The sequence below is a fragment of the Podarcis filfolensis genome (genome assembly GCF_964270895.1).
Source record: "Podarcis filfolensis genome assembly, chromosome: 5".
In the NCBI taxonomy this organism is placed as follows: Eukaryota; Metazoa; Chordata; class Lepidosauria; order Squamata; family Lacertidae; genus Podarcis; species Podarcis filfolensis.
The window spans coordinates 88,124,590-88,151,958 of NC_139608.1; the positions used below are offsets into that span (position 1 = coordinate 88,124,590).

Sequence of the window (27,369 nt, forward strand, 5' to 3'; positions counted from 1 at the left end):
GACCCGGAAGTTGTACGCCGGCTCCCTTGGCCAATAAAGCGAGATGAGCGCCATAACCCCAGAGTCGGTCATGACTGGACCTAATGGTCAGGGGTCCCTTTACCTTTACCTTTATTTAGTGAAATGGAAGCATGGCGTACAAGTGAATTGGCATGTTTTGATAACTGTTTTTTGCCCTCTGACCATCTGTCACTGAGGAAGAGCAGCAACTATCATCCCCACCTGACTGCCCCTCCTTTCTTCCAGTAAGGACTGGGCTCCCTCTGGAAGAGTGGAAGCAGGCAGGTGTTGGCAGCTGCTATTTTTTTACTGGGTTAGGCTGCCTCACACAAAGGTTCCTGTAGCCTTTGCTTGGCCATGTGAGCAAAATCTTACTTTCTTTGACTTGCCTTTTTTCAGACAGTTCCTTTGCCTCAGGACAACATGGCTGCCTGTAGCACCAGGGCCTGGTGTAAGTCCATCCTCAACTTCTCTCTGTGACAGAAGTGGCTCATGTCATGCATCTGGGAATGAAGGTGAGGCCTGGCCAAGGAGCAGAAGTTCTGCAAAGCTTCTGACTGGCATTCGTGGGTGGTAGCTATCTGGCTTCCTGACAGTTCTTTGTCAGTAATTGTGTTTTTTCCATGGATGACGGCAACAGTTCCTAGGCATAGCTGCCCTGAAGAAAGGGTAGGCTTTGTCAGGAGCTCGTCCTACTCTCAAGTAGGACCTGGCAGAGACACATGCCCGACTGGCATGTTCCCTCCCTCCTGGTTGATCATTCGGGAGCTTCAAAAGCTTTCTTCTGCCCAAACATCACAGCGACCAATCCCAACAGACATCGGCACACTTAGGTACCCGCAGAGTCTTCACAGCTTGCATAACAGACCTCAGCAACTCAGCATTTTGGCTAATCTACTTTACTTACATATAAACACACACGGAGCACTGCAACATGGCTCCCTCTCTCTCTAGCATCAGACAGCAAAGAGAAAGAACAAAGGACAATAGTGCCACTACACGGAACACAGTAACACAAACATCCTGTCTCCGTCACTTCCCACTCTGTGGAGTCAAAACATAAACCGTCATGTGATAGACAATAATCCCATGACTGCAATCATGGAGCAGGAATTCAAACAGGCTTCACGTTGCTGGAATAGATTTGCTTTTGATCTGATCCTTCAGGGCTTTTCTAGCTTTCTTATGCCCTGCCTAATGTAACAGAGCCTATATCACACCCTCCAACATTTTTCCGATGAAAATAGGAACGTGCCACTTTCAAAACTGCAATAGCAATTAGCCGATGTGTAGCCACACCTGTATTAGATAATGTTACTGTCTTTTATTTTCAAGCAAACTAGATTGAAAATCAACTGTTTTGCCATAGGGAGCCGGTGGCGCTATGGTCTAAACCACCAAGCTTCTTGGGTTTGCCAATGAGCTCCCGTTGCTCTGTCCCAGCTCCTGCCAACCTCGCAGTTTGAAAGCATGCCAGTGCAAGTAGATAAATAGGTACCACTGTGGCGAGAAAGTAAACAGGATTTTTGTGTGCTCTGGCACTTGTCGCAGTGTTCTGTTGCACCAGAAGTGGTTTAGTCATGCTGGCCACATGACTCGGAAAGCTGTCTGTGGACAAACACCGGCTCCCTCGGCCTGAAAGTGAGATGAGTGCCACAACCCCATAGTCGCCTTTGACTGGACTTAACCATCCAGGGCTCCTTCCTCCCTCCCCCCTTTTTTTTACCTTTTTATCTTCTAGGAGAACAAGGGAGAAGTTCATGGCACCTCTTTTTCTAGAAAAATAGCATTGGTTGTACAGATCAGCCCTCAGATCACAGCCCTAACTCCCAGTTGTGGAATGCTTTGCTGTGTTCCTATAGCTACACTTCTTCTTCCTCCAGTTGCACCTCCCAGAAGTTCTCCCTTGAAGGCAGAACCCAAGCTCAATAACAGAGTGCATGACACTATGCGTTTGCCGTTATAGGTTCCGGAGTCACTATAGCAAACAGTTCCGCAGATCTTCATCAGGCTTCCCTGGGCTCAGACGCATCCTGGGTATCCAACAGCTCTGCCGTAGCTCTCCAGGCAGCCATGAGCCTGGTCTCCATGACGACGCCACGCAGCCTGGATTCCCATCATGCGTGCCTGGCACCTTCATTTGTGGAATTTGACATGTCCCTGGAAGGATACGGGTACCGCATTTGCTTGTGCTTCTCTAGCTTGGCACTAACACCCTCTGCCTTTGGCCCCATATATTTTGCGTTCCATTTGCAAGAATGGCACACAGTTTCATTGTGGTGTCACATTTCACATTGGACACGTAATCTGGTGAACTGGGTTCGATTCCCTGCTCTTCCACATGCAGCTGCTGGGTGACCTTGGGCCAGTCACACTTCTCTGAAGTCTCTCAGCCTCACTCACCTCACAGAGTGTTTGTTGTGGGGGAGGAAGGGAAAGGAGATTGTTAGCCGCTTTGAGACTCCTTAGGGTAGTGATAAAGCGGGATATCAAATCCAAACTCTTCTTCCTCTTCTTCTGTTGTATTCCTGTCACTTTGCCAGCTTGCAGACAAATTGCCTATTTATGAGAACAAAACAGGTCACGGGTCAAATGCATGGCAATTCCATGGCTAAGGGTTTCTCGATTCTACCCTGTGATGATTTCTAGCAGGGGTCAGCAACCTTTTTCAGCCATGGGCTGTCCCTCAGACCTTATGGGGGGCCAGACTATATTTTGGAGAAAAAAACATGAACGAATTCCTATGCCCCACAAATAACCCAGAGACGCATTTTAAATAAAAGGACACATTCTACTCATGTAAAAACACGCTGATTCCCGGACCATCCACGGGCTGGATTTAGAAGGTGATTTGGCCGCATCTGGCCCCTGAGCCTTAGGTTGCCTACCCCTGATTTATAGCATTGAAGCTTCTGATGGGAGATGGCTGTGAGAGTGCCCCTGCCATTGAGATGAATGGGGAAATCCTTTCACACCCAGGGCCTGCATATGTACTTGAGAACCCATCCAGTGCATGTACCCCCTGAACAAAGATCAGCATCTTTGATCCCAAGTTCTGTTGATGTAGGATTAGGCAGCCTTTTGAGTTTGCCTGGAAATCTTCATCCCGAAGAGCAGAAAGGAGGCTAATTTGTAGACACATGATGGTGGTGGTGCTACCACTATTGGTGATAGTGGTTACCTATGCTTTGAGGTCTTCCCAATGATTTTCAGTAAGCAGGTAGCTCAGAAGGTAAGCATGAAAACCTCATCCCCATGTTTTCCTCACCTTTTCCCCATTCTAGAGAGCAGTTTCTTTTCACGAATAGTCAAATCCATCAGAAAATATTGTTACTGGGCAGTAAGAGATGGAGCCTATTCAGCCTTGGCCCTGTATCTGTGGAGCTCCTTCCTGTTGGATATAGGTTTAAATCCCATCTTCATTAACATTACACGAGCCTCAAAATATTTTAGTTTCAGTCTGCTTTTAATGGAGGTGCTGTGCTGGATATTTAAACCGTTACTGTTTCTTTTCATTTTCATTTGTTTTATTTTAACTGCTGTGCCGGCTGTTTAGAGCTTTTGTATTTATAAGGAGATTATTTCAATGCGTTGTATAGTTTAATCGTTAACTTGAGTGGCCTTGGGAAGGCTTTGCACTGAAAGGTGGCATATAAAATATTGAAAGTAAAATAAATGAATGAGTAATAATAAGGATTAGGTAGGGGAAAGTCTAGAGCAGGCCCAAAGGTGATTGTGAGAGACGTATTCAAGTAGTCTTTTGATTGCTATCGATCTATTGAGATACCAATATTGTCTTGTCTTTTGTGCTTTTCCAGCTGTCTCTTTCTTCCAGCATTGTCTACTGTTCTGGGCCCCAACACTGAATCCTCCATCTTGGGAGGAACTGGGAAAGGTAAATATTTCCAGGTGAACATAAAGTCTGGTGCAAACTGTGAGAAGGACTTAAAACTACCCACAGAATCTACACCCTGGAGAAGAGGAGAAGAGGAGGTTAAGGGAGAAGAGGAGGTTAAGGGGTGATATGATAGCCATGTTCAAATATATAAAAGGATGTCACATAGAGGAGGGAGAAAGGTTGTTTTCTGCTGCTCCAGAGAAGCGGACACGGAGCACAATGGTTCCAAACTACAAGAAAGAAGATTCCACCTAAACATTAGGAAGAACTTCCTGACAGTAAGAGCTGTTCGACAGTGGAATTTGCTGCCAAGGAGTTTGGTGGAGTCTCCTTCTTTGGAGGTCTTTAAGCAGAGGCTCGACAACCATATGTCAGGAGTGCTCTGATGGTGTTTCCTGCTTGGCAGGGGGTTGGACTCGATGGCCCTTGTGGTCTCTTCCAACTCTATGATTCTATGATTCCCTTCATAGGGTTTGCCAATGAGCTCCCGTGCTCTGCCCCAGCTCCTGCCAACCTAGCAGTTCGAAAGCACGCCAGTGCATGTAGATGAATAGGTACCGCTGTGGCGGGGAGGTAAACGGCATTTCCATGCACTCTGGCTTACGTCATGGTGTCCTGTTGTGCCAGAAGTGGTTCAGTCATGCTGGCCACATGACCCGGGAAGCTGTCTGTGGACAAACGCCGGCTCCCTCAGCCTGAAAGCGAGATGTGCGCCGCAACCCCTATAGTCGCCTTTGACTGGACTTAACCGCCCAGGGGTCCTTTATCTTTACCTTTTTATCACCTGGATAGGTAAAGGTTAAGGTACCCCTGACTGTTAGGTCCAGTCGCAGACGACTCTGGGGTTGTGGCGCTCATCTCGCTCTACAGGCCGAGGGAGCCGGTGTTTGTCCGCAGACAGCTTCCCGGGTCATGTGGCCAGCATGACTAAGCCGCTTCTGGCGAAACTAGAGTAGCACACGGAGCAGTACCTATTTATCTACTTGGACTTGACGTGCTTTTGAACTGCTAGGTTGGCAGGAGTAGGGACCGAACAATGGGAGCTCACCCCGTCACGGGGATTAGAACCACTGACCTTCTGATCAAGCCCTAAGCTCTGTGGTTTAGACCACAGCGCCACCCACGTCCCTTTATAGTCCTCTTCAATTGGAAGCATAAAGGAGCTGCTTTGTTCAATGCCAGACCATTCAGTACAGTATTGTAGACACTGACTAGAAATGGCTCTCCAGGGTTGCAGGCAGGCCTGCTTCCCAGCCGTACCTGAAGATGCCAGGGATTGAACCTGGCGCCTTGTGCTCTGCCACTGAGCTATGACCCATCCCCTACACTTTACAGGTGTTGAAGCATAAGGGCCCCTACTTACCAACTTGCATTCTGACCATACATTAATTCAAATAACTCAGGGGAGGTCAGTTAGACATTGAAGTCATCCCACGAAGACAGGGATAGGAAGGCATGCTTCACAGGTTGATATTTTAGTGAGCACTCCTCCCCCAGCCAAGAGAATAAACCTGTTCAGTGCCCTCCATTCAGGTTCTCCACTTCTGTGCAGAAAGTGAGGCTGTGCTTGTCAGGAGCTCAGCCTACACTTGAGTAGTACCCTGGGAGAGACACATGCCCGACTGGCATGTTCTCTCCCTCCTGGTCGTTTGTTCGGGAGATCCAAAAGCTTTCTTCAGCCCGAGCATCACAGTGACCAATGCTAACCGACACCGGCACACTTAGGTGAGGCATTCTCAAAGTAAAGGAAGGATTGAGCTCTGATTAATAAGAATACACACAGAGGATTGAACCAGCAAGACCCTGGGAAGGGTGCGTATAATAATCTCTCCCTCCACCCCCTGGCCCAGGTCGTTTTATTCACAAAAGAACTTTTTACAGAGTGTTCGAAAGAACCAATCAGATTTCTTCTGAGCATTTCAACAAACCCCACTTGGTGACAAAGTTAAACTACCAAAACTAATTAAGCACACATATTTCTGGGGTAAACAAAACAGAACTACAAAGGAGTGCATCTGGCAACCCCGAGAGGTGATAAACAAGCAATATACATGATAAGAAGGATGGCCAGGAAGACAGCAATCATTATCACCTTCAGGTGAGATCTGTTTCCTGGCCCTAAGATTAACATGCTAAGATTAACATATCAGAAAAGCTACATCAAAGAAGCTTGCCCACTATCTTTATGGCCCAGGATGCCTGCCTGGCGAAGCAACTGGGCTGCTTACATGACTTGTCAAGAAAGAGAAATGGAACAGGGATGCAGAGGTGTGGATTGATCAAAAATAATATCAAAATAGTTTAAACCCAGTCAGCGCAATGCTTTCATTGCTGACACAGATGGCTTACTGTATATTTGTTATAATTCCTCATAGCAATCCCACCTGATCACTACACTTAGGGATCCGCAGAGTTTGCGCATCATGCATGACAGACCTCAGCAACTCAGCATTTTGGCTAATCTACTTTATTAACATATAATCACACACGGAGCACTGCAACATGGCTCCCTCTCTCTTTAGCATCAGACAGCAAAGAGAGAAAGAACAAAGGAGAATAGTCCCACTTCACGGAAGACAGTAGCACAAACATCCTGTCTCTGTCGCTTCCCACTTTGTGGAGTCAAAACATATACCGTCACGTGATAGACAAAAATCTCATGACTGCAAACACGGAGCAGGAATTCTAACAGTGCTCCCCTGACATTAAAGCTCCTGGAGGCAGACCCATTTCCTTGTGCCTCGGGATAACTTTGCACTACCTGCAGCCAGGACAGTCCAAGCGCATCGCTATCGGTAGTACTTGACTTGCAACCTTCCTTTCTGGTTCTCTAGGCCCCAGGCCGTTCCCCCCATTGGATGGCCTGACTTTCTCCTCCTGGTTCCTGGTCAGCAAGATGGGCTCTGTTCACAGCAGCCACCCTCTCCGGTTCCTCACGCTGGTGCGTCACATGGCAAGGACAGAAGAAGAATTCGTCTGCTTTGCCGTGAGCTTTTCTCCCATGGATGGTTGCCTGACCATCTCCACTGAGGAAGTGGCATTCCAGGCCCTAGGTAAGGCCTGTGTAGGGTCAGGGTCAGGGCCCATGAGTGGTCTTGGTGAAAATGCAAAAGAAATAAGCTTGCTAAGATGTATAAGACTGAATCAGATAAGTGCAGGAGATGCAATGAGGTTGAGGGAACATTCTTTTCTAGGTGGTGGACCTGTAAAAGGGTAAAAGAGTATTAGGAAACAATCCACAATGAATGAAAAAAATGTTTAAAAGTGCTTTTCCAAAAAACAACAACACCCAAAGTCCTTTTTGTTGGGGATAATTCAGATGGAAATTCCCAGGTGTCAAAAATGGTTATTTATGTATGCCACTACTGCGGCCCGTGTTTCGTTAGCGCCAAAATGGAAAATGAGCGAGGTCCTGAATTGTACGTTTCCGAGCACAATTCAAAGTGTTGGTGCTGACCTTTAAAGCCCTAAATGGCCTAAGTCCAGTATATCTGAAGGAGCGTCTCCACCCCCATCGTTCAGCCCAGACACTGAGATCCAGCGCCGAGGGCCTTCTGGCAGTTCCCTCACTGCGGGAAGTCAAGTTACAGGGAACCAGGCAGAGAGCCTTCTCGGTGGTGGCACCTGCCCTGTGGAACGCCCTCCCACCAGATGTCAAACAGAACAACAACTACCAAACTTTTAGAAGACATCTGAAGGCAGCCCTGTTTAGGGAAGCTTTTAATGTTTGATGTATCACAGTATTTTGATACTTTTTTGGAAGCCGCCCAGAGTGGCTGGGGAAGCCCAGCCAGATGGGCGGGGTATAAATAATAAATTATTATTATGTTATTATTATAAAGAAGAATGGCAATATAAGCTGAAAGAATATGCGCAGCTTGCAGACTTAACATAGAATAAGAGGACAAGAAGAACATACGTTTAAAGAAGATTAGAAAATGCTTATTGAGTATGGGGGGGATTGTGTACACTTGAAAACGTGAGCAGAATTAAGATAAATTTAACAGTGTAAATAAGTTTTGATGGATGTAATAATGGGATACCGAATGGTTTAGTTTATATATCATATGCAAGGATTTATGTTGTGCAAAATGAACCATGGAAAGAGAAGAAGGGAAGTCATTTTAAGTTGTTTAAATGAATATTCTAAATTGTAAGAGAAGGCAAACAGAAGTCAAAGCCAGCATGAGGTGCCTCTTCTGGCAAGGAGAACCTCCCAATTTCCAGATGGATTACTGACCAGAGAGTAGGGTCTCTTTGTGGCTCCCAACTTTCAAGTCCAGGGCTAAAGCCAACATTTTCTTCTTTTCTTATTTTAAATTCCGCATTTAGCTCCCCCCACTTTCCCCCTTCATTACACCATTAAGCAAGAAAGAATGCGGTCCACCCATCTACAGAACGGTTCGCAACACTGTTTGGAAAAGAAACATTAAGGAATCTGCTTGGCTCCTCTCCTAATTAGTGCTACAGTGGTACCTCGCAAGACGAATGCCTCGCAAGACGAAAAACGCGCAAGACGAAAGGGTTTTTCATTTTTTGAGTTGCTTCGCAAGACGATTTTCCCTATGGGCTTGCTTTGCAAGACGAAAACGTCTTGCGAGTTTGTTTCCTTTTTTCTTAAAGCCGCTTGAAGAGGTGCAGTTGCGACGGACCGTGCTTCGCAAGACGAAAAACATCGCAAGACAAAAAGACTCGCGGAACGAATTAATTTCGTCTTGCGAGGCACCACTGTACTTTGAATTCCCTTCTAATCTACTTCTTTGTACATCTGTTAATTTCTGCTGCTTCTTGTTCCCAGTTGTGGAATCCACCCCAAGAAAACCTTCCTTCTTGAGGTTCTTTCCTGCAGAAATCTTGGATTTATAATGTCCTGAAACAGGGGTGGTTCTCCTCCTGGCACTCTAGGGGACATACAATTTGCTGGCCTTGCCTTCTGTGGGAATAAGAGTCAAACTTTTGCTTGTCCCCTTGCTTGCTGATGTCATGGTAAATCCAATTTCTGCATAAAGCTGAGCCAATGTACAGATTCTGTACTTAACAGTCACGGTTTCCTTCTGAGGGTCTTGCCACATACTTTCACACAATAAATAAGGAATGGGTACTTATTTGTCCAGGGGGGAGCCAGGCATTTTTCTAGACTTGAAACAGCTCTGATTTAGGGATATCACATTTGCCAACACTCAAAGTGCAACGTTTTAACATTGGAAATCTGATCTTTCTCTTTGAGCGGGGTCTTCTGCCACGATTGTGAGTGCTGCGTGGAATGTCATTGCACAAATGTTGCCGGCAGCTGCACGGATAGTCTTAAGATTCCCCAACCACTCCCAGTCAAGATATATTTCTCCAGGGTTCCCACCCAGAGGAGATGTATTTGCAGTCACTGAGGAATCCTAATGTTGTTGTTGTTGTTTAGTTGTTTAGTCGTGTCCGACTCTTCGTGACCCCCTGGACCAGAGCACGCCAGGCACTCCTGTCTTCCACTGCCTCCTGCAGTTTGGTCAAACTCATGCTGGTAGCTTCGAGAACACTGTCCAACCATCTCGTCCTCTGCCGTCCCCTTCTCCTTGTGCCCTACATCTTTCCCAACATCAGGGTCTTTTCCAGGGAGTCTTCTCTTCTCATGAGGTGGCCAAAGTCTTGGGGCCTCAGCTTCAGGATCTGTCCTTCCAGTGAGCACTCAGGGCTGATTTCCTTCAGAATGGATAGGTCTGATCTTCTTGCAGTCCATGGGACTCTCAAGAGTCTCCTCCAGCACCAGAATTCAAAAACATCAATTCTTCGGTGATCAGCCTTCTTTATGGTCCAGCTCTCACTTCCATACATCACTATTGGGAAAACCATAGCTTTAACTATACGGACCTTTGTTGGCAAGGTGATGTCTCTGCTTTTTAAGATGCTGTCTAGGTTTGTCATTAGGAATCCTAATATCCACTGACAATAAATAGGAATCAAGTCCTTTCATGGCATCTAGTACTTTAGTTGGAATGTTACACACTTGTATTTGTTGTGAATGACTTGCTAGCTTCTGCCGTTGCAGACATGATGGAACCTGAATTTGGAGACCTTGGGCGGTCCTCTGCCTTATCTCAAGTCCAGTTCAGGTGTGCCAAGCTGCTAGTGACCAGGCAGTGGCACCATCTGGCGGTGACCGTGGCTAAAGAAACGAAACAGACCTGCACCATTTCAGCCTATGTCAACGGGCAGAGAGTTGGCTCTGCAAAGGTAATCACTTTGTGCTCAGGTGAGATTGGCGCTGGGCTTATCCACGCTGCCTCTCACCCTGCTGCTTTCTTCCCAGGAAAACTGCTTGATTGGAGCAAAGGGCAATTTAGATCTCTCTTCCCCCACAGATTGCCATGTGTTCCAATCAGGGGGGCAATTTAGGGGGGACCCAAGGGGCCAAGGTTGTCCCTCAGTCCTGCTTTCTGACTGGCTCCTCCATCCTTTGGCTAGAACTTGCTCTTTGGACATGGCCATTGGCTCCCCCCTTGGCTCCTCTTGGCTGCTCACGGCCAATGTTGGCAGGGTGGGCGCTCACAAAACTGAATGCTCCTACAAAAATAAAAATAAAATCCTAGAAAAATAGATATTGGAGAGAAGGCTTCTAGCCTAGCCTAGCCTAGATCTGAGTTCCAGAGGGAGGTGACTGAGCTACCCAAACGTAGCATAGCCGTTCAGCGGTTCCTTTCCCCCCTTGTTGCAGATGCAATACATCCAGCCTCTCCCAGGGAACTTTGTCTCCATGGACCCATCTTCCTTTGTCGACGTCTACGGTTATGTGGCTACCCCACGGATCTGGAAGCAGAAGAGCTCCTTGACTTGGTGCCAGGGTCCGATGTATTTGTTTGAAGAAGCTCTCTCCGTGGGAACTCTGCAGCTTATTGCCAACCTTGGTCCGAGATACTGTAGCAACTTCCAAGCGGTGGGGTTTAAAGGTAAAAGGTGTTGCATGGCAAGTCCCCCTCACGCCTTGTGAAATAAAGACACAGGACACGGTATTTAAGGTTAATGGGCGAAAAAAGGCCACAACTTTATTGATTGCAGGAATTGAGCGGTATTGGCTTAGGCATTGGTCCTATCAGCTAACCGGCTTCAGCCCAATTGCGTGAAGACCGGTAAGGGTTAACCACCAGTAGGGGGAGTCCTGCTGATGTACATCAACTAGGAGCTCCCCCGGGGTCACCGCTCGGGGGCGTGCCTTAGGCCCACACCTCCATAGGCTTCGGACAGGGCAACGTCCCCCGGAATCCTTTACCAGACTACCCTTCAATATTTGGGGGAGGTGATGGCGCTCCCCCCCATACATCTACATAACAATACCCCTACCAATGCCTAACTGCCAATGCCGAGAAGTTGTGATGATTTGCTACAAGGTAGGCGAAAAACCAAATGGTAGGTGCCAATTCGCCAAGTGGAAAAAATTCCTACCAGGCCCCTTGACGGCGACCAACCGGAGTCCATAGCAAGGTCAGAGTGTTAAACTAAAGGGCGGGAAGGGTGGGAAACCTGATCAGCTGGAGAGGAGAAGAGAGGGTGGTCCTCAGGCGCGCCAGGCATAAATAGCCCAAGCCACACACCCCTGACCAGCCGATTGGCTAAGCAGGGAGATGACGCACCCGAGGATTCCCTCATTCTCATGGGGGCTGTGAGCCAGCCCCCGCGTGCGTGGGGAGGGCGTGGGCCCACAACCCCACCTCCTCTCTATTTCGGAAGTGGCTTTCCCGCAGCCACTTTTCGCCACTGTTTTAAAGCTTTCCGTCAGAAGAGAAAGAGAGCTCCATTTGGCTGAGTGCCTGCCCTCTGTATAGGCTATTCCTTGCCCTGTCAGCAATGTCTAGGCATACGTAATAGACAATCTTTATAGAATTCCTTCAAACCATAACAAGTACAAAATGAAATCTTTAGTCTCCAAGTTTCTGAAAATCTTTAAATGAAGCGAGGTACCAAATTTTGTGGGACGCGGGTGGCGCTGTGAGTTAAACCACAGAGACTAGGACTTGCCAATCAGAACGTTGGTGGTTCGAATTCCCGCGACGGGGTGAGCTCCTGTTGTTCAGTCCCTGCTCCTGCCAACCTAGCAGTTTGAAAGCAGGTCAAAGTGCAAGTAGATAAATGGCGTTTCCGTGTGCTGCTCTGGTTTGCCAGAAGCGGCTTAGTCATGCTGGCCACATGACCCGGAAGCTGTATGCCGGCTCCCTTGGCCAGTAAAGCGAGATGAGCGCCACAACCCCAGAGTTGGCCACGACTGGACCTAATGGTCAGGGGTCCCTTTACCTTTACCAAACTTTGTACGATGAAAGACAAGCTGTGAAGCTTTGTGTATTCAGCAAATATGATGTCCAACACTGAACAGTGATTCTGGATATTGACTACTGTTTCGTAGAATTCTTCGTCAGCATAGTGGGAGAATATCTTTATTTAGAATGAATGTATGTAAATGAAAATATCAAATGCGGTGGAACAGTGCTCATGTAATAATGTAGTCACAATGACAATTGACTTTTACTCGCTGAAAGTAATGCAGCGAGGTCCCCCTGTCCCAACTCCTTCAGCTTGAGACGTTTCCCCTCTAGCCTCTCACTCTGGAGCCCTCCCCAACAGACACGGACTGGACATGGGGTTTGAGCACCTCCTCTGGGCCTGCCTGGTCCATTGCTCGGCAAAATGTAGGACTCTCCTGGAGCAGGTTGTGAGAGAAAGAGAGCCAGCAGGACTGATTCTGTCCTGCTGCCGGATGGTGGAGCTGCCTTCTTCTGTGTCGTGAAATTCTACTCAATATTGATCCAGAGTGGAACTCCGACATTTAGTTAGCAGAGTAAAAACTTAAACAGGTTGCAGGATTCCCAGAAAATAGACCCGAGGCAATTGTATTTCATTCAGCTGAGCTTTACTGCCACTGAAGGCAAATGAGCATAATGGTCACAAATCCAATACATTCAGGATCGGAACTGTCCATAAGAAATCCAGTTGCAGTAGACTTATCTTAAATGTACAATAACTTATAATAAGACTAAACCTTAACACTATATGCAGTGGTACCTTGGTTCTCAAACACCTTGGTACTCAAACAACTTGGAACTCAAACACTGCAAATCTGGAAGTAAGTGTTCCGGTTTGTGAACTTTTTTCGGAAGCCGAATGTGCTCCATTTTGAGTGTTACGATTCCGATTTAAGTGTTACGCTGAAGTCTGTCTATTTATTTTGTGCTTTTGTTTTTGCGGCTCTCTTTTGGTTTTTGTGACTGTGTGGAACCCAGTTCAGCTACTAATTGAATGATTGTGTGACTGCAGTACATTGTTTATTGCTTTTATTTTATGGATCAATGGTCTCGTTGGATAGTAAAATTCATGTTAAATTGCTGTTTTGGGGGTTGTTTTTTTAAAAGTCTGGAACAGATTAATCCATTTTCCATTACTTTCTATGGGAAAGTGTGCCTTGGTTTTGGAACGCTTTGGTTTTGGAACGGACTTCGGGAACGGATTAAGTTTGAGGACCAAGGTACCACTGTACAGAACACCACACCAGAAGGAAGAGAGATAGAAAGAGAAAGTGAAACCCAGGCTCCTTCTGGCCTTACTATTATCGTCACCATGACATGACCTTGACAGAAAGAGATAAGAGAACCAGTTTAAACCAGCTGCACTCAGCTTCTCTGAAGGAATAACCCAAACCTCTAGCACCCTCCAGCTTATCCCTTCTCCAGCCTCTTCCCCATTGGCCTACCACCAAGACCCAGGGTTCAAGTCTTCGCCTTCCCTGTCCTCCCTTGGGGGGGCACGCAGTCAGGCAATTGCAAATTTGCTCATGCGTTTTTCTGGTTTTGTGCAAATCTGGTATTGAAAGAGCTATACTGTATATGAATAGGGAAGGATGGGGTGGGATATCCTCTAATAACTAATGCTGGAGGGAATTGTTCCTTTCTCACCTAAGTGATTGCTTTGCCTCACACTGAGAGTAGGCCATCTCCTTGCGTTGTCCTTAGGCGCAAGCTCTTGTAGCAGTGTACTGACTTCATCCTTGGTAGCACAGGAGAAGATTTCATTTGGAATCAACGCCATGAACTCATCTTATACCACGATCAAAAATATAAAAGACTTCTATGGCGAGGTGGACGGTCGCCTGATTGCTAAAGAGGTTAGTGTTTTTTTGCCTTTTGCTGAGCAGCGAAATGAGAGATTTATTTTTATTTATTTTTACAATTTCACAGAACACAGGAGGCTGTAGGATAACCCACCATGGAAGAGCTGCTTAAAGAGAGAGCACTGTGGCCAAACAAGACACAACTCTTACTCTAAAAATGTAGCCAGTTAGCTTGTTTGAAGGTCCAAGTAAATTGATTCTGCTTTGAACATCTAGCAAATTCAGCCATGGGTCTGTCATTGTTCTAAAAAGAGAGAGAGACTTTTCTAGAAATCTTTAGGCCTGAGTGTGAAGCGAAAGCAGAAAGTTCCCAAAGTCTGACCTGAAGCAGTTTGACCCAAAGTTATGTTTGTTTGTTTGTTTGTTTGCTTTTTCTTCATGGAGAAAGCCAGGGGCTTGGGCAGAAAGCTGGGTTAGGGGGCTTCTCTCCTAAAATTTAAACTGCACATTTTCCCCCAGGATCCGAATCTACTGTTTTTGTAAACACACAGGAAAGCGGGTAATGAACATGCACTAGAGCATAGTTAGAAAAACATGATGTGCTGGGGCTGGTCTTGATGACCCCCCCCATGGTCCCTTCCAACTCTGCTATTCTAAGCTACATGGACCAATGTACTTGGATCAAACTTTTGCCATTTACTTTGTCAGATTACTGTTTTATCCAGCCTAGAACTGCCAACCAGTGCCTTTCCCAGTCCTGTTACCCAAGATCTTGTTTAGGTAGACCAAACATAAAGCTATGCATGCAATGTATGTGCACAGCTATGAGCTACAGCTCCTTCTCTAAAAGCCTTGAGGTGTGTGTGTGTGTGTGTGTGTGTGTGTGTGTAGTGGTACCTCAGGTTACATACGCTTCAGGTTACAGACTCCGCTAACCTAGAAATAGTGCTTCAGGTTAAGAACTTTGCTTCAGGATGAGAACAGAAATTGTGCTCCAGTGGCGCGGCAGCAGCAGGAGGCCCCATTAGCTAAAGTGGTGCTTCAGGTTAAGAACAGTTTCAGGTTTAGAACAGACCTCCAGAACGAATTAAGTACTTAACCCAAGGTACCACTGTATATATATATATATGGGAAAAAGTATTTGATCCCCTGCTAAATTTGCCCATTTGCCCTCTGACGAAGAAATGACCAGTCCATAATTTTAATGGTAGGTTTATTGTAGCTGTGAGAGACACACAAAAAAAAACAACAACAACAGGAAAAACCCCCAGAAACCCAGAAGACAAAAGCCAAAGATTGATGTGCATTATAATGAGTGAAATAAGCATTTGATCCCTTTGCAAAAGATGACTTGGTACTTGGTGGCAAAACCCTTGTTGGCAATTACAGAGGTCAGATGTTTCTTGTAGGTGGCCACCATGTTTGCACACATCTCAGGAGGTATTTTGTCCCACTCCTCTTTGCAGATCCTCTCCCAAGTCAGTAAGATTTTGAGGCTGATGTGTAGCTGTTGTTATTCTGTCTCTCACAGCTACAATAAACCTACCATTGAAATTATGGACTGGTCATTTCTTTGTCAGAGGGCAAACAGGCAAATTTAGCAGGGGATCAAATACTCCCCCCCTCACTGTATTCTTGTAACTGCTGTGAGCTGCTAGACTTGTTCCAAAAGGCATCACATTTGAGCTCTGAGGTCACAACCCCCGAGCCTCTGGGTCTGAGCCTCAGGCATCCTGACTACCACATATGAGACAAGGAGATTGCAATGGCGCATTAGGTCCTAATGCAGCCTGTGTATTGCGAATCAAACTCTTCCCCCACTTCACATGACTTACCAGAGGCAGAAGCGGTGACCTGGGAGGCTGAATAAAGTGTGAAGGTTTTGCAAAGGCATTAGACACTCTTGAATGTGCTCTGTTCATGAAGGGAAGCCGAGCGCCACAGGACCCAAAGTCCCGCTGAGGCATCTATGCATGCCAATAACATCAGTGCGGTGTTGAAAGCATTTGCCAACCTATGCAAGATCCTAGCAAGGCCTTTAAGGCTAATGGCATCTTCGAAAATAATCCAGAAGGTTTAAGCTATTTCCTTGTAGGACCAGAATGGTAAACGGCTCTGAATTTCTCCATCGTATGGTGCTCAAGAGGGATGCGGGTGGCGCTGTGGGTTAAACCAGAGCCTAGGACTTGCCTATCAGAAGGTTGGCGGTTCGAATCCCCACGACGGGGTGAGCTCCCGTTGCTCAGTCCCTGCTCCTGCCAACCTAGCAGTTCCAAAGCATGTCAAAGTGCAAGTAGATAAATAGGTACCGCTCCGGCCTTTCCATGCTCTGCTCTGGTTCACCAGAAGCAGCTTAGTCATGCTGGCCACATGACCTGGAAGCTGTACGCCGGCTCCCTTGGCCAATAAAGCGAGATGAGCGCCACAACCCCAGAGTCGGTCACAACTGGACCTAATGGTCAGGGGTCCCTTTACCTTTTACCTTTATGGTGCTCAATAGTTTTTTTTTCTTTCAAAATTATCCTTGCCATTTACCTGCCTTGTGTGACACAACAACTCGCTCTATTTTTCAGCTGGAGCTCTCTTCTCGTGACAGCACAACACCAGTTTTCATGTCTCGAAATACTGCAGGGAAACTTGCAGGCCCCTTAAGAACTATCGGATCAGTTGCTGTAGGCTTGTATGGTAAGCAGAAATGATGGCCATGAACACTGAAACATATTAAGAAGTATAACCTAACTAACTAACTAAAATTAAGAAGTCTGACCAGAAGCAGTGCACAAAGGAGGGCGGTAGGACCGAAGGCCCTTTAAACATCGCCACAAATCACGTGAAAGCCTTTTTCATTTGGTGAGTGACTACAGTTGGTGTGATGTTTAAACTGCCCAATGGGCAGGGGTCTTTCCCGCTGAATTAGCACACAAACATTTCTTGGCTGTACCAATTCTGTGGTCAGGACACACAGGATTGTCTAATGCCCCAACCACCCCTGGGCCAATAAGGACAAGCAAATAGATTTTAATTCTTTAGCGGTGAAGCTCTCAGCTACATCAGCTCCTAATGTGCAAGCGATATGCAATAACACTTCCTGCTAACTAGCTGTCTAGGCAAACGGTGACTGCAGACCCATGCCCCCCCCCCACTATTTGGGGGCACCTGCCTGTCCCTGACAGCTGAAAGCTACAAGTCCAGGTCACCTAACTCTTCCCCTTACTACCTTGTGCAGATCACTCAAGAAAAATGTAGCTAGGACAATGTTTCATAGGCTCTTGCTGCATATGTAATTTCCCAAAGCACTCATACGGAGGAATTTACCAATAAAATCAATGAACATTTTGATAGAGGGAACTGAGCTGTGCTGTCATAGCACTGGTACTTTTTGCAAAATATCTCTCTCTCTCTCTCTCTCTCTCTCTCTCTCTATATATATATATATATGGACCTAGTGGCAGACTTAGTGGCGGATGTTCTGCTAGGTTTTACTTAGCATAGACCTACTGAAATGAATTTGGTCATGTTCATTGATTTCAGTAGACCTAGTTCGAGTAAAACTTAGTTGAATATTTCCCTTTCTCAATTATTCTTCCTTTGGCATTTATTAACATTTTGTTCTTTTAATAAGCTTTTCTTGGGTAGCCAAAGCACATACAGCATCTCTGCTTTCATTTCATAGAGCCATTTTCTACAGATCAGTTACATTTGATGTGAGCCATGAATGTTATGGACAGTACAGTGGTACCTTGGTTTGCTATCGCTTTGGATTACAACCGTTTTGGATTACAAAAACTTCAAACCCGGAAGTGCGTGTCCTTTTTTTTGGATTACAACCCATTTTTTTTTTTTTTTGGATTACAACCAATTTTGGGGGGTGGCCCCATTGGCGAAAGCGTGCCTTGGGTTACAACCTGTTTTGGTTTACAACTGGACCTCCGGAACGGATTATGGTTGTAAACCAAGGTACCACTGTATGAGGTTGCGGGAGAAAAGAAGGGGTGGGTGTATGTGCAAATATTTTGTGTTAGTGTCATGTGGGTACCTTCTCTTTCTATTCATTTATTAGTTTTTGTTGGTGGTGAGAGAAATTGGGGGCCCCTTTAACCTGTTTCCTTCCTGTAACTACATTGCTAGAAAGATGCACAATTATATGTAATAAAGAAACCTGATTCTGCTGTTGGGCTTTCCAATCTCTTTTCTCTCTCCATGTTGCTTTCTGTATTTTTGATTTCCCCCCCTGAATGGGACTCTAGCGAGTCTGCCTCCTCACTTTATTCTCGCCTTCCTTACAGGGACCCGGGTTTTCCAGTCCTGCCCAGCAGCGGTCAGTCTGAACTACATAGGAGGCCCTGCGATTATGCTGGGTCTCCTTGCCATGGCCCACGATGACCACACTGTGTATGCTGCCGTCAAAGTCTTGCACTCTGTTCTCTGCAGCAGTGCAATGAGCGAAAATCTAATGAGACAGATTGGTGGGTACCAGGTGAGATGTTAGTTCCTTTTCCACAGCAACAGTGGTCTTCCTTATCCCTCACATGGTGTTTTCCCCCCAAAACCTTTTGAAGCCAACTGCCTTGAGACAGATTTCTCCAAACCTCACTCAAAAGACCAACATTCATAGATTATAATTACAGTGGTACCTTCGGTTACATACACTTCAGGTTACAGACGCTTCAGGTTACCGACTCCGCTAATCCAGAAATAGTACCTCGGTTTAAGAACTTTGCTTCAGGATGAGAACAGAAATTGTGCTCCGGCGGCATGGCGGCAGCAGGAGGCCCCATTAGCTAAAGTGGTGCTTCAGGTTAAGAACAGTTTCAGGTTAAGAATGGACCTCTGGAACGAATTACGTTCTTAACCCGAGGTACCACTGTATATGAACGAATTGATTGAATGCTGTGTTGTAATTGTTTTAAAAAATTGGATTTTCTTATTCTTTTATTTGGAAATCATTTTTATTTGGTTTTACAAATGCAAAGTTATAAGGATCCAAATATATATCCATATACAGAGATTCCTCTGAACCTTGCGACTTCTCCCCACCCCCTCCATGGGGTCCCATTTTGAACATTTACAACTGCATATTCTTCCATACTCTAACTTTTATATCAATCCACCTTGTCCATGGTATTTGTTACACTACAAGCAAAATCAAAATCCTGCCAGTGTTTCCATCTGCTTATAGTGGTCTCCTAAATAACTGATAAATTTTCCCCATTCTTTTATAAAGTTTTTGTCCTCCTGGTTTCTGATTTTTCCAGTCAGCTTTGCCATTTCGGCGTAGTCCGTCAGCTTGGTTTGCCATTCCTCTCTGGTCTTCTTTCCACCCAGGCAGGTGTTGTTCCATACATAAAAAGTCTTTCCTGCTCCTTTGGAATATCAGCACCTACAATTCCTAATAGATCTTCACTGCACTCTTTCTCTAACAGACAAACGAAAGTAGCGTTCTATAATTGCACGATCCAATTCAGTATTGATGATTTTGAATTTTCAGAATTACTTCCATTCTTCAGTGGAGGAAGGTACACGGGGGGGGGGGGTCTTACTCCACCCACTCTCTTCAAAAACCAGGCTGTGCCAGTTAGACAGCATTGTCCCGTCCTGCGAGAGGTGGCTCCCTCTTTATGAGCTCTGCCTGCACCATGGTGGTGGGTTTTGAAGAGCGTTTGCCCTTCTGAGTGTTGGCAAAATGGGTTGACAGATTTCTGAGTCCATTCAGTGCAAATATGGAGAAAGTCAAGCAATATTTTACCCCAGAAATGGGTGCTCTGGAATACGCATCAACATTTTTAGGTCTGCTTATTTGCATTGATAGAGGACTTACTAAACTTAAGTCATCCTGGATCAATTCTAATTGGATAAAAAGTTGTAGCCAAATAGGGAGACAGGGAGGTGTCTCAACAACCTTGAGCCTTTGTGATTCAGTGGGATTAAAATAAAAGACATAACTGGAGTGTGTTAGATATCTGTAGGATGCAATAATGTGGAACCAGCTTTCGCTGGTTCATTTAGTAATGTTTGTGGGAAGAAGTGTCTGTCCTCTGTCATACTTCAGGGGTTCCTGAATGAACAACCCCCTATTTGTCTAGGAGTAGACAAATTTGTCTATTTGTCTAGGAGTAGACAAATTTGTCAACTTCAATATTTCTGTTTCCCATTTTCCCAATCATAAGTTTGTCCCATTTGCACATCAATTTGCAATTTTTAAAAATAAAGCTCTCACAAAAAAATTGTTGACATTTTAGTGCACATTCCCCCCCGATATACCGATTTGTGGATGTAATTTTTCCTAATATATATGTTTTTGCTATCAGTTCTTCCTAGTGTACTGCATTTTTATATGCATTTTCTCCTAATCTAAGCATTTTTGGTCTACATTTTGGGTGGGTGGGTTGAGAACTGCATTGCAAAATTCATATATTGTTTCAGGAAGTGTGAATGAGGTAGGTCTGCATTAAAAATGTGAACCAAACTGAATTCCTCCTCCATCCATACGCAGCTCCTGGCATACCTGCTGAAAAGAAAGATCCATTTGTTAAACAGCAGAATTCTGCAACTCGTCTTTGCCATTGCGGGCATTGCAGAGATCAGCCAGGACGCCCCCACTATCAAGAACTTGGAGGCATTCCAGCATATTGTTTGCTGCTTTGAGGTAAAGATGCCAAATCTCTTTCATACTTTTTTTTGGGGGGGGGGCTTCCCCCCTCTATAGAAAGAAATCTCATTCCGTATAAGCCTCATTGAGTGAGGCTGCTGAACTGTGTCCAGGTTGCACCATTTTGGTCAGCATGCAAAGATTACCTAACGAACAGAACACAAGCCACTCAAAGTTCTGAGTGCTGTTCCTTTTGGCTTTCAGCTTTGGTGCCGTGCCCCTGAAAATATGGAGATTTCTCTCTTTGAACACCTAACAGAAATCCTACAAACTTCAAGGTATATTTCCTTCATGCATATTTCCTCCATTCAGTTTTGCTCAGCTGTTCATGGAGCAAAGGGGGCAGGCCAGAAATTCTCCTTATTCTCAGCTTTTAGAACAGGGATTGACAGAGCATAGACTACAGTCCACCAGCTGACCACTGACCAACTCCCAAGGGAGCCCATGCTACTTGCTAGGAACCTTACAAAGAATGCTATGCTAGGTAGACCTTAGGGCCAAACTACCCATTAAATGAAATTCAAACAGTTTTTAGTTTGAAAGAAAAGCAGCTGGGTGAAGTCCCCGTGTGAAACATGGTCCCATGCTGGTTTCCCACTGGAAATTACTCTCCAATTGTTGCTATTTGTCCCCAAAACTGCTGTTTACTTCCAAGGATACAGTCAAAGGCAAATAGCAGGTGGGGACGCTGATCTTATTTTGTTCATGAATAGAGATAAAGGAGTCACTTGGCTATTGTTACTTCAGAACATAACCGGAAGCTTAAGAGTGCTTTTTTAAAATGCATGTTTACTATAATTTGTAGCTTCACACTTAAACAGACCCCGTGGGATATGTTCTTAAGGGCATATTCAGGAACATTTAACAGATATCAGGTATGCCTTACAACTGCCAAGAAATCTCAATCTCTTCTTTTGTAATTTTAAAACATATTGGAGACCTGTGAATTCTATTTCCTTCTCATTAAAAGGTCTTCCAGGATCCTGATAATGTTTTCTACTGACTTTTCTAAGAAAAGCATTTATTTCCACCGATGTACAGCTCCAGAAATCAATACTTTTGTTTGATTTGAACTCTCTAAGTCACGGCAAATATCAAAGAAGAGTTATGGGCGTGAGGGGAGGAGGTAAAGAGCAAGAGGTGAAACGATGACAACAATTTATCCCCCTGGCTGACACTGAAAACTATTTGATTTCTCCGTCAGTCTTTTGACGGATTGCCAAGGCAACATCAGAAGTCAAAGGTCCAGAAGTAGAGCAATTGTATAGGAGAAATGCAGATTTGGTTGTTTTCATCTTATTCCAAGAAAGGTTGCTAGAGATCCTTTTGTCTGTTACAGAAAAGGAAGCTGGGATTTGCAACTTGCTCATCGGGTACAGATGGTACCCAGGCTTTTTATTCTCTTCAGTGACCCTGAGATTACACGCTCTCGCATCGGCAGGATCTGTACCGTACTGTCGCATCTGCTGCGCAGCCATTTCAGCATCAAAGATATTGATTGGTATTATCATTCATCTTTCCCAAAGTGTGTGGGGGGGGGCAGGAAGCGTCCATAGGAAGTAGAACCAAGACAAACACATCACCCTAAACTTTGCACACACTCCCTTCAGGTCTTTTACCAGTTTTTGGTTTTTTTTGAGGGATGGGTTATGAACGCTTCTCCAGTTCACCCACTGTGCTGAGGGAAGCCGATCAATACTGTACCTCCATCTTCCTAGTGACTTGCAGTACAGCGAGGGAAGGCAGAGAACATCTTCACCCAATTTCCTAGGGAAAAGTTCTGTGACTTTTCAGAAACTAAGAAACACAAATTAATTAGGAATCAAAGTGGGTGTCTGTTATGTACTGAGTTGAATAGGATCCAAACTGCAGCAGTCTGATTGGTCCTAGAACAATAGGATCCAAAAGGCAGCAGTCTGATTGGTCCTAGAACAATAGGATTCAGAATGCAGCAGTCTGACTGGTCCTAGAACAATGCAGCAGTATGATTGGTTGGCAGGAACCACCCAATCATGCTCCAGATAGAAGTGAATCCACAACCTGATTGGCTTACAGTAGAATTCCGGAATTAGCCAATCATGTGCAGCCCATTGTGTAAATAATGTATATAAAGCAGATACTTTGAGGGGACATTCATTCATTCCTCCTCACCACTATGAGCTGAATAAAGAGCATGAAATCACTTTGCGACTCTGAGTATATTTCAGTGTCATATTAAAGAAATTCTGTGGTGAACAACTGAAATATACTCGGAGTCGAGAGTGGATTTCATGCTCTTTATTCAGCTCATAGTGATGAGGAGGAATGAATGTCCCCCCAAAGTATCTGCTTTATATACATTATTTACACAATGGGCTGCACGTGATTGGCTAATTCCGGAATTCTCCTGTAGGCCAATCAGGTTGTGGATTCACTTCCATCTGGAGCTGGATTGGGTGGCTCCTGCAGACCAATCATACTGCTGCATTGTTCTAGGACCGATCAGACTGCTGCATTCTGAATCCTATCATTCTAGGACCAATCAGACTGCTGCATTTTGGATCCTATTGTTCTAGGACCAATCAGACTGGATCCTATTCAACTCAGTACATAACAACAACAACAACTTATCACATTTTTTAGCCAATTAGAACGGTGTTCTGAGCTCACACTAAGAAAGATGTTGAGTGTTGTCGTGCAGAACTGGTAACGCTACTGACAATTGACTGTTTCCCCTTTCTTTGAAAGGGTCGGCTTGTTCTTGGTCTACACTTTATACCCTTCCTCTGTGGATGAAAGCCATACCTGCCCGGACTATGAAGATGGTAAGGACTGCCGAAATTGGGAAATTTTGGAGCATGATCCACGAAGAAATAAAGAAAATATTAAGAATATCATATAGTAAAAGGCCAGAGGCATTCCTTTTAGGAATTTTAAATGACGATATTCCAAAAGACAAAACTATATTTTTCTTATAAGCAACATCTGCAGCAAGAATCCTGGTGGCTAAGTACTGGAAAGGGAATCAGTTACCCACTAGGGGAGAGTGGCTATGTAACCTCTCAGAATACTTAGAATTTGCCAAATTGACAGACATAATAAGACAAAAACCAAAAAGTGAAGTAAAAAAAGAATGGGAGTGCCTAAATGAATACCTCAAAAGTCAAGGTTCGAGGGCAGAAATCTGGCTGAGTCTGGAATAACCTTGTGAAGTGAAAGGATATGAAAGAAGGATTTATATCTCGATGTTAGGATAGAGGTGATAAAGAAAACAGGAAGACACAATGAGAGATAAAGGAGGTGCTGTGGGATTGGTGGAAGTCAATGTCTTGTTGTTGTCGTTTTAGTGTTTATAATATTAACTTGTAAGATATGGATTTGTTTTGTTTTGTTTTGTTTTTGTTTTGTTAGTTTTCGAATGTTGATTTTTGTGTGATGTGTATTGTTATTTTTTGATATATTTCGTGTTGTTGTTGTGTGGAAAATACTAATAAAATTCATTTAAAAAAAGAAGAAGAAGATGGTAAGGACTGGCACTGTGTTGAATATTCAAGAGGTTCCATTTACGGGAATAAATAGTGATTTCCACAGCTGCAGTGATGCAGCTTGGCTATTGCCAAGGCTACTACAGCAGGGATGAGTGGACTGGAGTGGGTTAGTGTCACACTAGGGGCGCAGAAGGGATGGAAAGGCTGACATCATCTGGAGAGCACCATGTTGGCTATTGCTGCCTTAGAGTGCGGCTCTTTTAGAAATAAAACAATTCTCATATTCAATTTTAGTTCTCAGCTGTTGCAAACCTTTAGGAGCTAATTCGCTTTCGCCTCACCGGGGGGACAAATAAGATTAAACCAGGTTGTTCAGAACTTCATGCACATCTGTTTTCGTCTTCTGATTTTTAGGCTTAGGCCAAACATCTGGAAAAACAATTTGGCTACGAAACCAGCTGCTGAGAATGCTGCTAGATGTGATGCGTTCCAATCAACTTTCTTTTTCCTCTGAGTAAGTAGGATTATGGGGCAGAGGAAGGTGAGAGGTGGGGCAGGGCACCAGACGTTGGTGTCACACAGGGTGCTACTAAAATTCGAGATGCCAAGGTCCTGACGGAACGAATGTAATAGTGTGGTATTGAATTTCACCCAGCGGAGTGCCAGAGAGCTTTGTGAAGCTTGTAACGATGATCAATTTCCAGTCCCCATGTCGTGCTATGGACACAGGGCCCTTTACAAGAATCAAACATTACCAATTGTGTCTCTAAGGTAAAGGTAAAGGGACCCCTGACCATTAGGTCCAGTCGTGACTGACTCTAGGGAAGCGGCGCTCATCTCGCTTTATTGGCCGAGGGAGCCGGCATACAGCTTCCGGGTCATGTGGCCAGCATGACTAAGCCGCTTCTGGCGAACCAGAGCAGTGCACGGAAATGCCATTTACCTTCCCGCCAGAGTGGTACCTATTTATCTACTTGCACTTTGACGTGCTTTTGAACTGCTAGGTTGGCAGGAGCAGGGACCGAGCAATGGGAGCTCACCCCGTCGCAGGGATTCAAACCACCCACCTTCTGATCGGCAAGTCCTAGGCTCTGTGGTTTAACCCACAGCGCCACCCACGTCCCGCATTGTGTCTCTAGGTGGCGTCGTTTAACCAGGTTGTTCTCCACACAGGATCCAAGAAGAGGTATTCCAGACTCTGGGACCCGACTGGTTCATGATGTTCACACAAAGCCACGTGCACCCAAGCACAGTTGTGCTGGCTGTGAAGTTTCTACTCCATTTTCTCCACAATCGGACACTCCTGCATAAATTTAAAGAGGGGATGATGGCTGGCCTCTGGCTTGAGAACAGCTCGGCGGGGCTGAATATTTTGATGGGTAGGTTCTAAGTATACTTGTTCTTCTTACGTCAAGCCTGATCAATGTTCTCCCATTTCTGAGTCGTTTGTTGTTGTTGTTTAGTCATTTAGTCGTGTCCAACTCTTCGTGACCCCATGGACCAGAAGCACGCCAGGCACTCCTGTCTTCCACTGCCTCCCGCATATTGGTCAAACTCATGCTGGTAGCTTCGAGACACTGTCCAACCATCTCATCCTCTGTCATCCCCTTCTCCTTGTGCCCTCCATCTTTCCCAACATCAGGGTCTTTTCCAGGGAGTCTTCTCTTCTCATGAGGTGGCCAAAATATTGGAGCCTCAGCTTCAGGATCTGTCCTTCCAGTGAGCACTCAGGGTTGATTTCCTTAAGAATGGATAGGTTTGATCTTCTTGGTGTCCATGGGACTCTCTAGAGTCTCCTCCAGCACCATAATTCAAAATCTGAGTGGTTTAGGAGAGTGTTTTTTTGTTGTTGTTTTTTTTTTTTGATTTAGATAATTTAAAGAGTTGCCCCCATACCTCTGAGTGCAACCCATACCTGCTGCCTGGATTTGCAGAGCTCAAAACATTCCTGAGCAAGTTTGTTCATGTCCCTGAGATCTACTTCCTTCTGTCGGGACTGTTTTTGGCCACCCCAGTGTTTGAGCCACCAGATGAAACCAAGGTAGGTTCTTGAAAAGTAACATTTCTCCATAACAGATGAAAAACGGACCTGGTTGATAATTATGCCAGAATGTTGATCTCACTAATTTCAGGACATCAGTCAATGCTGTGTGTGGTGGCAATATTCTGCACAAAAGCAATTTTGTGGTTCTACGTATGGTTGCGTCAATATTATTTTGGTGCGATGTGCATAAGTCTAGCCCTTCTCAGTAAAACACTACACAGACAAGGCTCTTAATAAAGCCAATCATGGGTGGTTTTTTTGCAGTAATTAATGTGCAATGTGGAAATGCAGAGAGGGAGAGAAGACATGAATAAATTGGAGGAATTGACAGCCATGACCAAGCGAGCGAAGCACAGTGTTTGTGCTTAACAGACTGCTTTACTCCAAGCGGTCCTAGGGTGGATTTCAAAAATGTCACAATTAAAGCAAGTAAAATTTACATAAAAAATAATAGAACCAAGCAACCGATAACAGCAGCAAAACAGCAGCACACAGCAATGCCATTTCAAAAACCTTGAAGATGAAAAGTAGAATGTTGGTTTTGATTTGGAAGCATGGCAAGGTGATTTGGAACTCCAGAATCAGGGAACAACTTGTAAGGAGAATTTTGGAAGCATCCGTATTATAAAATTCAAGACTTCCTCCATGCTCACTACCCCGTATGTCAAACTTAGCAGTTTGGTTGTTTGGTGGAGGAATATGTAGCTGCCGCTTTTAGACATGGGAGCAAGTCCTCCTCCTGTAGATTCACAGTAAACCCTTCTTTCAGGCAGATTTGGACTCAATGTTACAATGGCTGCTGTACAACCACTGTAAGGATGCTGTGGTCAGAGTTGGGTTGTGCCCGGAGGGAGCGGTTCTGCTGCTCGAGATGGTGAAGTCCATAGTGAAACAGGTGAGCGCTGTACTGGGAATGTTGCAAGCTAGAATCGGATAGGCTGGAGGGATGCTTGAGGATGACACACCCCTGCTGCAGTGGGGAAGGGAAGACTGCCAAATGGTTGGCACTTATGAGTCAGGCAAAGTGAAGTTACCTTTGAAGGTGACCCAGAAACTACAATTAATCCAGAATGTGGCAGCTAGACTTGTGACTGGGAGTGGCCGCCGAGATCATATTACACCGGTCCTGAAAGACCTACATTGGCTCCCAGTACGTTTCCAAGCACAATTCAAAGTGTTGGTGCTGACCTTTAAAGCCCTAAATGGCCTTGGCCCAGTATACCTGAAGGA

At 45.2% G+C, this 27,369-nt stretch overlaps 1 protein-coding gene across 1 annotated transcript in view; it reads left to right on the top strand.

Moving 5' to 3' along the window:
* WDFY4 (WDFY family member 4) overlaps positions 1-27,369 on the top strand; it is a 195,813-nt gene that overhangs the window by 61,773 nt on the left and 106,671 nt on the right. Inside the window, exons 15-31 of the mRNA XM_083615378.1 lie at positions 400-515; positions 1,967-2,174; positions 3,819-3,895; positions 6,733-6,951; positions 9,936-10,120; positions 10,602-10,833; positions 13,882-14,033; positions 16,553-16,664; positions 18,266-18,456; positions 20,473-20,625; positions 20,833-20,906; positions 21,968-22,129; positions 23,356-23,432; positions 24,510-24,609; positions 25,269-25,474; positions 25,967-26,136; positions 26,909-27,034. Of these exons, the coding sequence (XP_083471504.1) occupies positions 400-515; positions 1,967-2,174; positions 3,819-3,895; positions 6,733-6,951; positions 9,936-10,120; positions 10,602-10,833; positions 13,882-14,033; positions 16,553-16,664; positions 18,266-18,456; positions 20,473-20,625; positions 20,833-20,906; positions 21,968-22,129; positions 23,356-23,432; positions 24,510-24,609; positions 25,269-25,474; positions 25,967-26,136; positions 26,909-27,034 (2,560 nt within the window). The remainder of the gene's footprint in view (positions 1-399; positions 516-1,966; positions 2,175-3,818; positions 3,896-6,732; positions 6,952-9,935; positions 10,121-10,601; positions 10,834-13,881; positions 14,034-16,552; positions 16,665-18,265; positions 18,457-20,472; positions 20,626-20,832; positions 20,907-21,967; positions 22,130-23,355; positions 23,433-24,509; positions 24,610-25,268; positions 25,475-25,966; positions 26,137-26,908; positions 27,035-27,369) is intronic.